Source organism: Lissotriton vulgaris, chromosome 7, assembly GCF_964263255.1.
Source record: "Lissotriton vulgaris chromosome 7, aLisVul1.2, whole genome shotgun sequence".
In the NCBI taxonomy this organism is placed as follows: Eukaryota; Metazoa; Chordata; class Amphibia; order Caudata; family Salamandridae; genus Lissotriton; species Lissotriton vulgaris.
In genome coordinates, this window is record NC_141695.1 from 791,987,983 (window position 1) to 792,003,903 (window position 15,921).

The 15,921-nt window shown below is 44.3% G+C and overlaps 1 protein-coding gene across 1 annotated transcript in view; it reads right to left on the minus strand.

The window, feature by feature from the left end:
- The window catches only part of RNF213 (ring finger protein 213), a 2,876,335-nt gene that overhangs the window by 2,264,986 nt on the left and 595,428 nt on the right, over window positions 1-15,921 (minus strand). Inside the window, exon 11 of the mRNA XM_086931045.1 lies at window positions 14,787-14,842. Coding sequence (XP_086787171.1) covers window positions 14,787-14,842 — 56 coding nt within the window. The remainder of the gene's footprint in view (window positions 1-14,786; window positions 14,843-15,921) is intronic.

Below are 15,921 nucleotides of genomic sequence, written 5' to 3' on the forward strand. Positions count from 1 at the left end.
AAAGCATATTGGTACGATAATACAGGTAATTGCGAATGCACGACATGCCTGTGTTGAAAGAGATGAGGGGGCGAGTCAATTTCAACCGTTAATTGTCGAACACTCCCAGCGGTGTATTGGAAACCGGTAGCTCAAATACCAACATGGATCGTGCTGTTAGTCGTCGGAGCCGATACAGGGATAAATCTAAAAGAGATCGAGGGTGAGCGTGTAAGAAGCAGGGAAATTAAACTCCCACAATAAATTAAATTGTTTACCCCTCTGTCAGTCACGTACCACTTTGCTGCTACTACGTCCATGGGCAGGAACTCTGCAAGCACTGCTACGCGGAGTTTCAGTGGGCGGGGACCTACATTAACACGTCAGCCAGGCATGGAAAAGGAAGAGTTACTTCCGCGACATCCCGTGTTGGAAACTGGGAAACCTCTTTTAAAATAGGTAGAACATTTGAGGAATCAGGTTGAGAATAAGGAATTAGATTGTATGTTCGATGTGTACAATTCGTAAGCCTGTGATAAACATGATCCTGCAGGTGATTAATCGTAGTCACAAAATACAATGACAATATAAATACGGTTGCTCAAAGCTCTATGGGAAATATCAGCGCGACTCTCAAACATGAGGTTCAGTGGTCATTCACAAATATGATCAAAGGGTCATGACATATTTTGAACAAACCGCGCAACTCTCAAACATGAGGTTGAAGGCGGGTCAATAGGCACATTGAGTGGATGCGAACCATTTGGGAAAATAGAAACATGCAGAACCATATGTATAGTACAATTACAAGTTCATTCAAGAAACACATAAAGGAGCATGACAGAATTAGCAATGCCCCTGCAACTCTCAGACATGAGGTTGAAAAAGGGAGTGCTATTTGTAAGCTCACAAATTTTTTTTTATTTACATACATCATGAGTGTCCGATGCAATCCCACAGTTCAAAACTGCCCACCCAGTATTCAGGAGGGGGAGGGGGATTGTGTGTTTCCTATTGGGTAAGAGTTCAGATGGGACTACATCTTTCATTGTCAAATAAACTCTCAGTAAACGTGGTAACCCAAGGCTGCCAACTGTGCTAAACTGCTATCTCGCTCGTTTAGGCCATTTTTGATTGAGTCTAAGAGGGACATCCATTTGGATTCGCGGGTGTTAAGTACTGACAGCAAATTACCTCCTCTTCTCCCCAAAGAGACCTTTTCAATCACAAACCATCTCAATTCTGAGACGACGTGTCCAGCCTTTTGCCAGTGTTCAACTAAAGGTGCACCAACAACATTGCAGCGTAACCTGCTACAATGGGATTAGATGCGTGACTTAATCTTTTGTTCCGTTCGACCTACATATACGTGTCCACAAGGGCACAGGACGATGTAGATCACGCAGCTCGAATTACAGTTTGTGTGGTGTTTTAATTTGTAAGAGGAGGTAATTTACTGTCAGTACTTAACACCCGCGAATCCAAATGGATGTCCCTCTTAGACTGAGAGTTTATTTGACAATGAAAGATGAAGTCCCATCTGAACTCTTACCCAATAGGAAACACACAATCCCCATCCCCCTCCTGGATGGGCAGTTTTGAACTGTGGAATTGCATCGGACACTCATGATGTATGTAAATAAAAACAATTTCGTGAGCTTACAAATAGCACTCCCTTTTTCAACCTCATGTCTGAGAGTTGCAGGGGCATTGCTAATTCTGTCATGCTCCTTTATGTGTTTCTTGAATGAACTTGTAATTGTACTATACATATGGTTCTGCATGTTTCTATTTTCCCAAATGGTTCGCATCCACTCAATGTGCCTATTGACCCGCCTTCAACCTCATGTTTGAGAGTTGCGCGGTTTGTCCAAAATATGTCATGACCCTTTGATCATATTTGTGAATGACCACTGAACCTCATGTTTGAGAGTCGCGCTGATATTTCCCATAGGGCTTTGAGCAACCGTATTTATATTGTCAATGTATTTTGTGACTACGATTAATCACCTGCAGGATCATGTTTATCACAGGCTTACGAATTGTACACATCGAACATACAATCTAATTCCTTATTCTCAACCTGATTCCTCAAATGTTCTACCTATTTTAAAAGAGGTTTCCCAGTTTCCAACACGGGATTTCGCGGAAGTAACTCTTCCTTTTCCATCCCTGGCTGACGTGTTAATGTAGGTCCCCGCCCACTGAAACTCCGCGTAGCAGTGCTTGCGGAGTTCCTGTCCATGGACGTAGTAGCAGCGAAGTGGTACGTGACTGACAGAGCGGTAACCAATTTAATTTATTGTGGGAGTTTAATTTCCCTGCTCCTTACATGCTCACCCTCGATCTCTTTTAGATTTATCCCTGTATCGGCTCCGACGACTAACAGCACGATCCATGTTGGTATTTGAGCTACCGGTTTCCAACACACCGCTGGGAGCGTTCGACAATTAACGGTTGAAATTGACTCGCCCCCTCATCTCTTTCAGCACAGGTATGTCGTGCATTCGCAAATATCTGTATTATCGTACCAATATGCTTTTGTTAAGGCTTCTAGATAGATGTTTCGGTTTTTTCATTACTTACTGAATCATGTGGACTAATTGAAATTCCCCTACTCAGTGGTGTCAACCCACTAGCCCACATATTCAATGGGCTGCATTGACCCCCACTTACCTGTTTAGATACAGGTTTGAAAAAAACAACTGACCCACATAACCATTAAAGGTCCCTAAACCCACACTTACGTAGTGGAGCCGTCCATCAGTCCCAATACAATTTATCAGTTGATCCCATACTGTTTTGGGTCATATTAAATTGCTTGCTTAAAGTAATGTCCATCAGTCCCAATTCAATTTATCAGTTGATCCCATACTGTTTTGGGTCATATTAAATTGCTTGCTTAAAGTAATGTTTAAGCCCTCCTTCACTGGTTGTCCTCTCTCCTCTGTAGTTTTGAGATTCATTCCTACTATGATCGACCTGTGACTTATGTACAGTCCATCATTGTTCCACGTCGCAAGCTCTGTGGGGCCACGACTCCATGGTAACTATTTTTCTCAAATACCATCCCAATCTTCATCATAGTCTGAATCTACTGGCTATGTTGTAATACTTATTAATTTATTATTATTAATTTATCTGACAGGATTGCCCCTCACTCCCCTTGTTGCATTTGTCCTGATGTAGACCCCACTTAAGGACTGAACTCAGCCTACATATAGGGGTCGAGACCTCGACGGTGTTCCTCAGAAAACTTCCGGCACCTGCCCTCTACAGTTTTGTACTGACTGTGTGTCCGTTGAAAGTTCTTACGTGAAATAACTAATCATCGTATGCCTAGATTTTTTGGCTTATGTATTTGTATTCCTTTTGATTGTGTTGGTAACTTTTGTACTTATCACTTGTCTCTTTAACTGTGTTCATTCTTTCCTTACACTCCCTTGAGCACTCCCCTTTCCCCTCTCCTCACCTCCCCATTTCCCGGGGCACAAATTGCAACAATTGCATAAAATTCTTTAAAATTGTGATACCACTGCAAGGTATTGTTAATAAAATACAGTACCTATTTTGAAAGAAATTTTTGATGTTCTTCTGTGCCTCTTGAAATATGCAGCCAGGCATGCCCAAGTAAAAGTATGCCGGTATTTATTATCCTTGAAGCTGTGTCAGTAGCATCTAGAGCGCAACGGATGGAAGTGTTAGTAATAATAAGAACTTTTTCTCCAACCTGGGATTAATTACCCTGGCCCAGACGGGATCTTTAAATACGTCTGGTGCGTGCTTTATAAACCCTTTAAGCATTGGTAAGATTGTTGCGGTCTTATGAGATGGTAATAATGTGTCCTTAAGGAAGTTGACATTCACTGGATCAGTATGGAGATCGACCCCATGAAATGCTGCTGCGCTTTGAATAAGTTGTGTGAACTCTATGGAATCATCAGGAGGAGGTGGCCTAGAAGGGTATGCATCACCCTGGGATAGATCTGGGGCATCTGGTGCATTGTAGTCTTCCCAAGGATCATCTGATGGGCCACCAAAATCATCTGGATCATCAAAGGGTTGCTCATCTTCTATCCCACCAGAATTATCCTCATTATCATCATCTGCTGGTGCAGGGCTGTCTGGGATGATTGGTGAGTGGGTGGGGGAAATGTCAAAGTCTGGGACTTCTGGAAGTGGTGAAGGTACCCTTATGGGAGAAATTTGAGCATTTTTTAAGAGGGGCTGGAGGTATGGGAGGATGTTCCAGTTTTCTCTTAGGAGGTAAAGTGATGACATGTCCATTTTTTGGGTGAATAAGAAGAGTCTATTGCTTTGGATCTGGACGGAAAAACTCTAGTATGGGAGAATCCTTTCTCGGAATCAGCTTTGGTTTCGGTTCCGAAGTCTTGTGGCTGGAAGCTTTTTCCGATTCTAGTTTTTTCTTTGGATCAGAGATGTTTTGGGGATCCGGAATTGTTGGTTCCGGAACGTGTTTCGGGTCGACAGTTTTAGGTGCGAAGTTTGCTTCGGTGCCAGAGTTGGCTTTGGTTCGACAGTGTTAGGTGCCAAAGTTTGCTATGGTGTCGGACTTGGCTTCAGTTCGACCATTTTAGGTGCTGAAGTTTGCTTCGGTGTCGGACTTGGCTTCAGTTCGACTGTTTTAGGATCCGAAGTTTGCTTAGGTGTCGGACTTGGCTTTAGTTTAACAGTTTTAGGTGCTGAAGTTTATACAGGTTTCACTTTCGGTTTGAGAACTTTTTGTTTATCTGGACTGACTGGAGGCTGACTCGCTCCAAAGTCACCTAAAGGCAATAACAAACAGAAACATCCGGGAAGTCTTTGTTGCCGGACCCGAAGGCGGGGCGTCGAAGGTTTGCGATCGGGGTACACCTGGGCCCGACAGTGGAGGTGGAACTGAAGCATTAAGCGGTGTAGGGGTATAAACAGGGTTGATGTCTGTACTTACGGCCCGCTGACCAGCTGGAATGGGATCGTCCTCTTCTGCCTGCTTGTTGGCTTCGGAAGCTGAATCCTCTGCTTCGGAAACTATGACGTCTTCCTGCTGTTGTTCTTCTTCGGACTCCGGTTGAACTGGAGTCTCCTCGACGAGGGTGTCTGGTGCCGATGAAGACGATTGTGCCATGACACTCTGAACACGACGGTCTCTGAATGTCTTTTTGGACCGGAACGAAGCACAGGCCTGTAATCTCGGCTTTCGTGCTCTGGGGACAAGCAAAGATTGCACACCTCATGTAGATCAGTGTGGTGGAATTTGTGTGCACACTGAGGGTACTTCTTGAAGGGTGTTCTTTCCATGAGCCAAAGGCCCAATGGCACAGTTGGGCCAGACGGCCTTCGATCAACGGAATCGAGAAGTGCAGGTTGTTCGAGACGTGTGTAAGGAAGTCACGAACGAAAACCATACAGACGGTAGGGATCAAGGAATGCGTGTCGAAAAGAGATCGGTAACGAAACCGAGCGGGAGCAACATACACATCCGAACCCGATGGCAGAAAAAAACAATCTGAAGATGGAGTCGATGCCCATGCGCACTATACTCCAAAGGAGGAGTCATCTAACACACAAAGACTCTTCCAGGACAACAACAAAGTGTAATCATCCGGGTCCACCACCAGATGGCGATCTATGCACTAGTGTGTGATCTGCAGCCCATATGCCTCGAACATTACATTTTATATATTTTCTTAATGCCTTTTCTGTGATCTTATGTTGATGATAACGGTCATTCGGCACCATTCTGTTGATGAAAAATTGTAGTTTTTCTTCAATTTTCCTAAAATGTCCCAGTTTTTGGTTCTCAAGATCTGGTCACCCTAGCCTGATTCCTTATATTGAGACTATAGAATATCAGCTTGAACTAGAGGCATAGCATTCTATTTCAACTGGACTTTCCCACTTATTATGCATAATCAATCTGATGGTAATTCTGTTCCTCACAAGATCACAACCAGATGGTGCATCTTTATTTCTCCTCTGAGACTCCCCCGACAAGGGCATAGAATCATTCATACCATTTCTGTAACGCAAGGTAAGAAAGACATTTCCTCCCTTATGTCTTTTTCAAATTATATACCATTTTGGGCAAGATCAACCTATCTCATTCTCAATTTTAAATTTGAACCGGAGGGTGGGTCCTTTTCCCCACCATATCACTACGATTATACTAGGTAGGCCCCGCTGATGAGTGCTTTCACTACCATCACAGGCCTGCTTACCCTTCAAATCCTACCATTCACATGCTTTGGGCTATTGTCACATGACCTCTCCGCCCTCTCTCCCGACCTTCTTGACTGTAGGGCTAGTCTCTTTGATGATTCTCTAACATGGTTGTGATAACCCACAGCTGGTGCATCATTGCGCAACCAGCTATCTAATCCAGTCACTCATGTAGTTGAGTTGTACATAATACTTTCTTGGTCATATCTAAAGTAACAAAAATGCTTCTCACACTTCTTTATTATAACTTTTAAGTATGCTGCAGACTTCTGTACAGCACAGCTTAAAAACATACGCAAAGTCAAAATCTCTGGCTAAACACTTATACGTTTCTAAAGGTGAGACCTATTGGCTATGCCAATGTTCATTTAGCTCTTTTAAGGCCTTCCTTGAATGCTTTAATGGCAGGTACCCTGAACAATGACAAATGTTGTCTATTTTGCAGGTAGGCTCCTATGGTAGCGAGATGCAATCTGATTGATGTGTATGCTAGATTACATCTTTGAAAATGTAGCAGGTAACACATGATGTGTTCAATAGACTCATCTAGAGGATTGGTTGTGTTATTGGTAAAGTATATCACAAATCTTTTCCACTTGGCTGCATAGCAGGCTCTAGTGGTTGGACTCCTAGCATCTTTGATAACGTTCATACAATCAGGTGGGAGATTGAGGCATCCAAATTCTAGGACTTCAGGAGCCAGATCGCTAGGTTGAGCTGTGTTGGATCTGGGTGTCTGATCTCTCCATGGTACTGTGTTAGGAGTTGTGGGGAGAGATGTAGTTTTTGGTGCAGGACTACGGATAGTTCCAGCAATGTTGTGTACCATGGCTATCTGGCCTACGTTGGATCAACTGGGATCAGTGCTAGTGACTGTTGTTGCAGCTTGCGGACCACTGATGGAATGAGTGGGGGAGGTGGAAAAGCATAGGTAAATCTGCCTGACCAATTCATCCATATCACATTGCCTTTGGACAATGGGTGCAGATATCTGGCGGTGAAGCTTGGGCATTTTGTGTTTGAATTTGTGGCAAAGAGATATATCTCTGGATGCCCCCACATTTGGAAAAACTGTTGAAGGACTTGTGGATGAAGTTCCCACTTGTGAATCTGTTGTGTCTGACAACTTAACAGATCTTAACAGCGCACAGCGGGGAAGCCGTCGCTGCCTTCACTCCAAAAAAATTCAGATTTTGTTATTACCTCCCACATCATTTTTCTATTTCCACTTTCTTCCCTTTAAAAAAGTACCCGGGATGATTACAGTTCGATGCTGCTGGACTTACAAAAACTACATCGGAGGTCGCTCAACATGTGCAGAAAGCAGGAACTAAATGCCAACTCTCATCAGCACGAGAGATAGGAAGAGCGAAAGCAGCTGTCTTCGTAAAGCATTAATATGATGGCTGGCCCACGCATGTGTGCCTCGCCCTCAGCATTACCATTGATGAATCTTTTAGCATTCCTCCCCAAGGAGACTGCTATGGACTTGCTGTTTCAGCCAAATGGAAATTAATGTCAGCAGCTGGCGTAGTAGTAGTAGTAGTAGTAGACAAGAGGTGAGGCATAGTAGTAGTAGTAGGCAGGAGGTGAGGTGAGGCGTAGTAGTAGTAGACAAGAGGTGAGGTGAGGCGTAGTAGTAGTAGACAAGAGGTGAGGTGAGGGGTAGTAGTAGTAGTAGACAAGAGGTGAGGTGAGGCGTAGTAGTAGTAGTAGACAAGAGGTGAGGTGTAGTAGTAGTAGTAGTAGACAAGAGGTGAGGCGTAGTAGTAGTAGACAAGAGGTGAGGCGTAGTAGTAGTAGTAGTAGAAAAGAGTTGAGGCGTAGTAGACAAGAGGTGAGGCGTAATAGACAAGAGGTGAGGCGTAATAGACAAGAGGTGAGGCGTAATAGACAAGAGGTGAGGCGTAATAGACAAGAGGTGAGGCGTAATAGACAAGAGGTGAGGCGTAATAGACAAGAGGTGAGGCGTAGTAGACAAGAGGTGAGGCGTAGTAGACAAGAGGTGAGGCGTAGTAGACAAGAGGTGAGGCGTAGTAGACAAGAGGTGAGGCGTAGTAGACAAGAGAGGAGGCGTAGTAGACAAGAGGTGAGGCGTAGTAGACAAGAGGTGAGGCGTAGTAGACAAGAGGTGAGGCGTAGTAGACAAGAGGTGAGGCGTAGTAGACAAGAGGTGAGGCGTAGTAGACAAGAGGTGAGGCGTAGTAGTAGCAGTAGTAGTAGTAGTAGTAGTAGTAGTAGTAGTAGTAGTATTATTATTATTCTCAGGCCCCAAAGGCTTTTCAGGAACCCATCGCTAATGTTGCTGAATGCCAGGGTGAATGAATACCAACCTTTGCCTCAAATTGTAAAGCGCTCTGATATCCTTCGGGATCAAGTTTGCGCTATATAAAACTTTATAAATAAATCTGCCATCTGATTTTGTATTCCTGGAAGATGTCTGGCATATCTTTTGAGGAATAGCCCATCTCTGTGCTAGTTGAGAGAGCTGCAGAGAGTGGGTACCCCTTGTTTTTGCAGATAATACATTGCTGTTATATTGTCCGTCCAGATTAAAACAGCTTTGCCAGATACATGTTTCTGGAATGCTTTTAATGCCAGAAAGATTGCTAGTAGCTCCAAATGATTGATGTGGATTAGCTTTTGCTGAGGTGTCCATTTGCCCTGTATGGTGTGATGTAGTAGATGAGCTCCCTAGACGGTGAGCGATGCGTCTGATGTTAACACGATTTGTGCAACCGGCTCTAGGAGAATGATGTGTGCGGCCGTCCACCAGATCTGTTAGCTGACCTTGACCTTGGTTCCACTGACGTGCTAAGCATTCCTGTAAGGGGCGCATCTGGATTCTTGCATGAGGTACTATGAATATGCAAGAGGCCATCATCCCTATTAGTTGCATAAACACTCTAGCTGGAAGTGAGTGCTGCGGTTGAAATTTTGTTATAAGGGCGTGCATACTTGCTATATTGGCTGGATTGGGAGATGTAAGGCCTTTTAAGGTGTCTATTGTGGCACCTAGATATTGTTGAATGCGGGACGGTTGGAGGTGAGACTTTGGGAGGTGTATTATGAATCACTAACAAGAGGGACTCGGTTGTTCCTAAAGATCAAGAATGAAGAGTATGGTCAAATATAAGGGAAGAGTAGTATAGGAGGGTAGTGCTCAGTGGAGGGCTACCCTGGGAATCCCATTAGTTGGAATTTAATGGCCTCACACACCCTTGCGAGTGTCATGCTTCATCATCGGCCGTTGCTCCTCGTTGGACAGGCGGTGCAATGTCCAACGGGCTCACCTCTAGGAGGGGCTCTTTATCGGAGATCTTTTTTCCAACAGCCTGTGGGTGAAGTGCAAGTGTGGGGCCAGGTGAGGGGTGGATAGTGTAGGTGAGTGCGTTAAAATAAGGCACGAGATACCGGAGATCAGTTTATTCTGGTGGTTCCCGTGCTTTATGTTAAAAACAGTGGGTAGCCTATGATCGGTAGAGGTTCTGTATCACGATCTAGGACTACAATATGTTCTGTCAGGTCGACATGTTTCTCGCTTTGCAATTGAGCTGCGATTCTTCAGGACCTAATATAATATATACATCTATCACAAGGGATGACCTAAAAAGTATCAACCTATAATATATATTTTTGACTGTTGTACCTGGTTAAGACTGCTCTTGCCTAAAGGTCAAGGAGTACAGGTGTCAACAGTACCCGGTAGGTGTGACTTCAAGGGGGAGAGCCAATAGGAGTTTAATGGTTCTCGAGGCCTTGGTCAGGACTACTTTCCCTACCCATCGCTCCCGGGAACCGGATAGTAGTGTATTATGAACCCTAAGTTGTAAAGCAGTTGGATTGTGGTGTGCGTGTGGTTTACACACTGGGTATGTGACTTGGCTTTTATGAGCCAGTCGTACAAATGGGAAGACATGAATTTGTTGTCTTCTTAAGTGGGCTGCTACCACTGCGAGACATTTTGTGAATACTCTGGGTGCTGTGTTGACTCTGAATGGGATAAACTTGAACTGGTAATGCTGACCGTCCACTACAAATCGAAGATATTTACTGTGAGCAGGGTGAATGGGAATCTAGAAGTAGGCATCCTTGAGATCTAAAGTGGCAAGGAAATCGCCTTGTTTGAGTAGAGGATGGACCTGTTGAAGAGTGACCATATGAAAATGGTCTGATTGTATGTATAGGTTTAATGGTCTGAGATCCAAGATGGGTCTCAGGGTTCCATCCATCTTAGGAATGAGAAAATACAGGGAGTAAACCCCTGTGATTTGATGGTGCAGGCGAACTGGTTCTATTGCATATTTGTGCAGGAGGGGAAGCACTTCTTGTTTTAGAAGCATTAAATGCTCTGCTGACATTGGACACTGTTTGGGTGGTATGTTTTAGGGAGTTGAAGTGAGCTCCAGGCAATAACCGGGTTGGATGATTTGTCTCACCCACCTGTCCGTGGTAATGGTGTTCCAGACAGGTAGGAACTGTGTCAATCTTCCCCCGACTGGAGTACAATGGTCTGGGGGAGCAGCGGAAAGTCATTGTTTGGTGGTGGAGGAAGTGCGAGTATTGGTAGTTTTGCCTCTACCTTTGTTGTTATTGCCTCTGTAGTCTCCTCTGTAATAACCTCTGGTAGAGGAGGTCTGTGTGGGACTCTTATAGGAAGTGGAGAAGTTATCCGTGTTAAAGCCTCTAGAGGCGCCCCTATAAGAGAGGCAAGCGATTGCAAAGCTCCCATTGATCTGGCGGTATCTGTACCATTTTTCATCTTTTCTAAAGATGAATCTACCGTAGGTCCGAATGAGTGTTGGTTAAAGGGTTGGTTCAGTATGGTAGTTTGAACCTCTGGTTTGAACCCTGAAATACTTAGCCAGGCATGTCTGCGCGTAAAAAAGAAAACTGATACTAATAGCTCTGGAGGCTGTCTCTTCCGCATCTAGAGAACATTGAATAGAGGTATTGGTTATTAGTTTTCCTTCCTGTATGAGATCATTGGCCCTTGTTTTGTATTGATCTGGAATGTGTTATAGTAGGGTCTCTAGTTCATCATAGTGCACCGCATCATACCTAGCCAGTAAGACCTGTGTGTTGGCAATTCTCCATATGTTGGCTGCATGTGACGCTGTTCTTTTAGCAGATGCGTCCAAGAGTTTTAACTCTGTCAGGTGGTGGAGCATCGCCTGAGGTTTGGGAGTTAGCCCTTTTCCAGGCGTTGGAGACCACCAAGGAATCTAAGGGAAGCTGGCCTATAATGTATGCAGGGTCAGTTAGGGCAGCTTTGTACTTTTTTCCCACCCTGGGGTTAATGACTTTAGCCCTTAAGGGATGTTTAAAGACTTCAGGAGCGTGTTTGATTACCGCTTTTAACATTGGGAGAATGGAAGCGGACTTTTGAGATGTTGCAAAAGTGTCCATGAGGAAGTCTTCTTCTATAGGGTCTGTATGTAAATTTACCCCGTGGTATTCTGCAGCCCTGTGTATAAGTGTGGCTCAATGGTTGTGGAGAAGTGTGGCTCAATGGCTAGAGCTGCAGACCCTGATGCAGAGGTCTAGCCCGGGACCAGGGTTCAATTCCCCGCCTCGGCGGGTCTTGGGCTCAAAATTCCACGGACCTGATAATTCTCGCCTCGGTGCCTATTCCAATCATGGAGTCCCACTCTGCAACTCTGGGCAATAGCTTGCTTAATCTCCACAACGGCCCCCACAATGCTAAGGATGCCTGGCCTTCACCCTGGGGGTGCCCAGGAGTGAATGCCTCACAGGGAAAGCCAGGACGGGTTCCACAGCGGTATTCGTACAAGCGCCTTGAGACCCTTGCGGGTGAGTAGTGCGCTATACAAGTATCAATTTACATATCAATTTTATAAGCTGAGTGAATCCTATAGTGTCCTCTGGAGGGGATGGTCGAGATGGGTAGACATCCTCTTGTGGTACATTAGGGACATCTGGAGTTCCATAATTTTCCCATGGGTTATTTGGGATATAAGGATGACTAGGTTCTCCTAGAGGTTCATCGTCCCCAGTGGTGCCCTCATCTGGAGGTGGAGGAGATTGTGAGGGTTCTGGAGATGGGATAGGAGAGATGTATTGAGGAGGTGGAGGTGGAGAAGGAATCCTTAAAGGAGAAGAAGCAAGGTCTCTTTTTGTTAAAGGAAGTGGAGGTGTTGTAGGTTTGTCCATTTTCCGTTTGTTAGAAGGACTAATTCGAAGATGACCTGTTTCTGGGTCTACTTCCAGGGTTTTTTGGGTTGGATCAGGTCGAAAAAGCTCCTCCTCTGGAGCTTCCGGTTTCTGTGCCAATTTGTTCGGGTCAGATGTTTGTGTGGCAAAGTTTTGGAAGTTGTTTTATGCTCCTTAGGTTTGGAATCAGGAGTTTTCTTGGGTTCCGAAGGTGTGCTTGGGGTCTTTGGAACCAGTTTGTTCAGTTCCACTGATTTTTTTTGGATCCGAAGGTTGATTGCTAGTGGATTTCGTAACCAGTGGTTCCTTGGTTCCGATGATTTTTCGGATCTGAAGGGTCAGTCTCTGTGGATTTCGGTGGCGAGTGCGCTGATGTGGAACCAGGCTTCAAAGCAGACGAACACAATGGTTTCTCTTTTGGTGTGTCTTTTGTTGTCGGTGCAGAGGATGGGGTTTTGGCACCGACGGTAGGCTGGCTCGAACTAGAGTGGCGTGAACATTTATATGTTGACTTCTTTGCTGGGCCTGAAGGTGGGGCGTGGGAAGTTTTAGCCCAGTGTGCACCTAGACCCGAAGGTGTTACCGAAGCCTTTGAATGGATGGGTGGGGGGGGTGGGTCACCGGCAGTACTTACGAACCGTTGCCCCAGAGTGATGTCTTCGATGTCAGATTCTTCTGCTTCAGAGGCACTAAAGGTTCCTTCTTCCATTTGCTCCTGCTCCAGTACATTGATGCCTTCTTGGAAGATATCGTCCGGTATCGATGATGATCGAGCCATGCTTCTTCGAGCTCGTCAATCTCGTATGGTTTTTTTGGAGCAGAAAGAGGCACATGCTGGACAGTCTTTGGCCTTGTGCTCAGGTGAAAGGCAGAGGTTACACGCATAATGAAGATCGGCGTGTGGAAACTTGGATCCACTTTGAGGACACTTTTTAAAAGGAGTCCTTTCCATGAGCCAAAGGGCCGGATGGCACAGATAGGCCAGACGGCATGCGTTGACGACCGGAACTGAAGTTTAAGTTTGTAGAGATGACGTTGAATGGGAAACGCGAATGAAGACAATACCAAAGAGAAGGTAAAGGATTGCGCGTCAAAAGGTAGATCGGTAACGACACCGAACTGGAATGTGTCGAACACATCCGAGACCGATGGGGGAAAAAAACAATCTGAAGATGGAGTTGATGCCCATGCGCATTATTGTACAGCGCCAGGACGCCGGCTGGCAACAGTGCGCTTTACAAGTAATACATTACATTACATTACAAACCCTACAGGGCTTAAGACCTGTCGTTTTAGGGGGTGACGTCCCTTGCACACTGGAGAAAATCTAAAACTCAGGAGGTAAATGTCTCAGAGAGACCAGGCCCAGAAACTGATGTCAGCACACAGGAGTGGCACCTATATAGTCCCCTGTATGTGATGAGCCACAATGCACCACCTTCTGGGGCGCAGACACTGCTGAAAAGTTTCTGGATCCAGTCTGATACCTGGGGACTATTAAAAACTTGAGGAGCCTGCAACTAGAAGTCTCTATCATAAAGTACTATTCCAAAGATGGCCACAATTATGTGAATGATTGCCACAATTAGGGCAAGTATACTGGCAATATGACAAGCTGAGCTGCCTTATGTCATGATTTGTCTAAGGATGCCCACCTTGTTAAGATTTGCCATTATGCCAGTGTTATGCCTCGAATAGTCATAATTGTTTGGTGGAGCCATATACACTTTGTGTTCCCTGATAATATGGCTTACAGAGTGAGAAAATGTTTTTCAAGGAGGAACACAACACCAGCCACATAAAAAAAAAACACAAAATAGCACACATCTGTGCAGAGAAACATTTAAACAAATGCAAATACATATAGGTACATACCCTTTCACTGTCTTAAACAAAATAGGCCTCTTCCTTTCTTCACTCTCAATCCATACTCAGCTCTCCTTGGCTACTAATGCATATTAATCCCATAATTTCACTCTGTCTTTAAAGTCCCGGACTCTAGCAACTTCACTCTGGTTAAAGCGGACACTTCTTTTCTGGCCCAGTTTTGCGCAAGTACTGTATTATTGATAGAGTGGGGCTTGCAAAGTTGGCCATTCCTGATGTGCATCTGATACATTGAGAGTGGAGACAAGGTGATTTTACAGGTACAACAGATAGACACCATGTGTGCTTGCGTGTAAGCCTGTGGTCTTGCCACTAGTGTGGGTGGGGACCACTTCTAGGAGGTGTGTAGTGCCACATCTCCAAATTAGCTACACCCTATGAATTATGTACTGTTATGCAGCACTTCAGTGAGCTAATTTCAGGGCACTGACAACCTACCAGTAACTGCTGAGCAGCTTGTTGGAGACCACTGCAATAAAGATACCTTGAGTTAAAGAAGGTTGGATAATTGTGCATTTGAGTACCTGTCTGTGGGTGTGTCCATATTCTGCAACAGTTTTTCAAGAATATGCTGCACATTCTGTAAATGTAAAAAAAAAAAATCAAACTATAAGAAGTCAAATGTGCATTTATGGAAGTAGATTAACCAATTTTGAATTTCAGTTAGGACTTAATCATACTTCTTAAGCAAGACATTTAACATCAGTAGGTAGACTCCTGCAGAAGTACCAGATGCGAGAAAAGTTAATGAACTAACAGCTAGATTCATCAAAGTCCCGATTTGCGAGTCCTTAATAGCGATTATTAAGGAATCGCTATTAAGGACTTGCAAATCGGGATTCATGTAGAAATCACAAAATAAATTGCGATTCCTACAGCCTCCGATTTCAAGGGTGCCAGGGGTGTCCAAAGGACACCCTGTAGCACCCCTGAAATGTGAATTTACACTGATGTTGTGCACACACATGTCTAAAGGACATGTGTGTGTGTAACATGCAACTTAGAAAAATGCATTTAAATGCATTTTTCTAAGTTTTCTCTATTTACCACGAGGTTTGACTTCGTGGTAAATAGCGCTCCTAAATTGCGAGTTCGCAATTTTTAAATGTTTCATGAATAGCATTTAAGGAATCTCTAATAGAGATTCCTTAAATGCTAATCCTCGCAAATTTGCGAATTCTTTATTAGCGATTTTTGCATTTGGGATGATGAATCCCAAATGCAAAAATTGCACTCGCAAAGGGCCAGGTTCTCAGAATCTGGCCCTTTTGCGAGCGCATTTGCTTGATGAATCTGGCTGTAAGTCTTCAGCATTAGTACCTTTTTATAGTTTGACATTTGTTGAATAATTTGTTATTCTCAGACGGAAAACGCCTGTAGATCTTATGTGGCAAACAGATCATCAGTTAGTTTAGCTAGAATAATAAAAATATAGCAAGACAGTATTGTTTATGAACAGACAGGTGAGCCTAATCAAGTCCGCTAAAATGTATTAGCTATGCATTTACAAAATAGTCTATATTTAGATGTGCGTTTTCCGTATTCTGCATATGGTTGGGTATAAATACTGGAAGCGTATTTTAGCTATTAGTAGAAGACAGAGTAGCATATGGTGCAGAAGGGCCAGTCTCAAATGAAGGCATTTGCTAAAATCTAAGA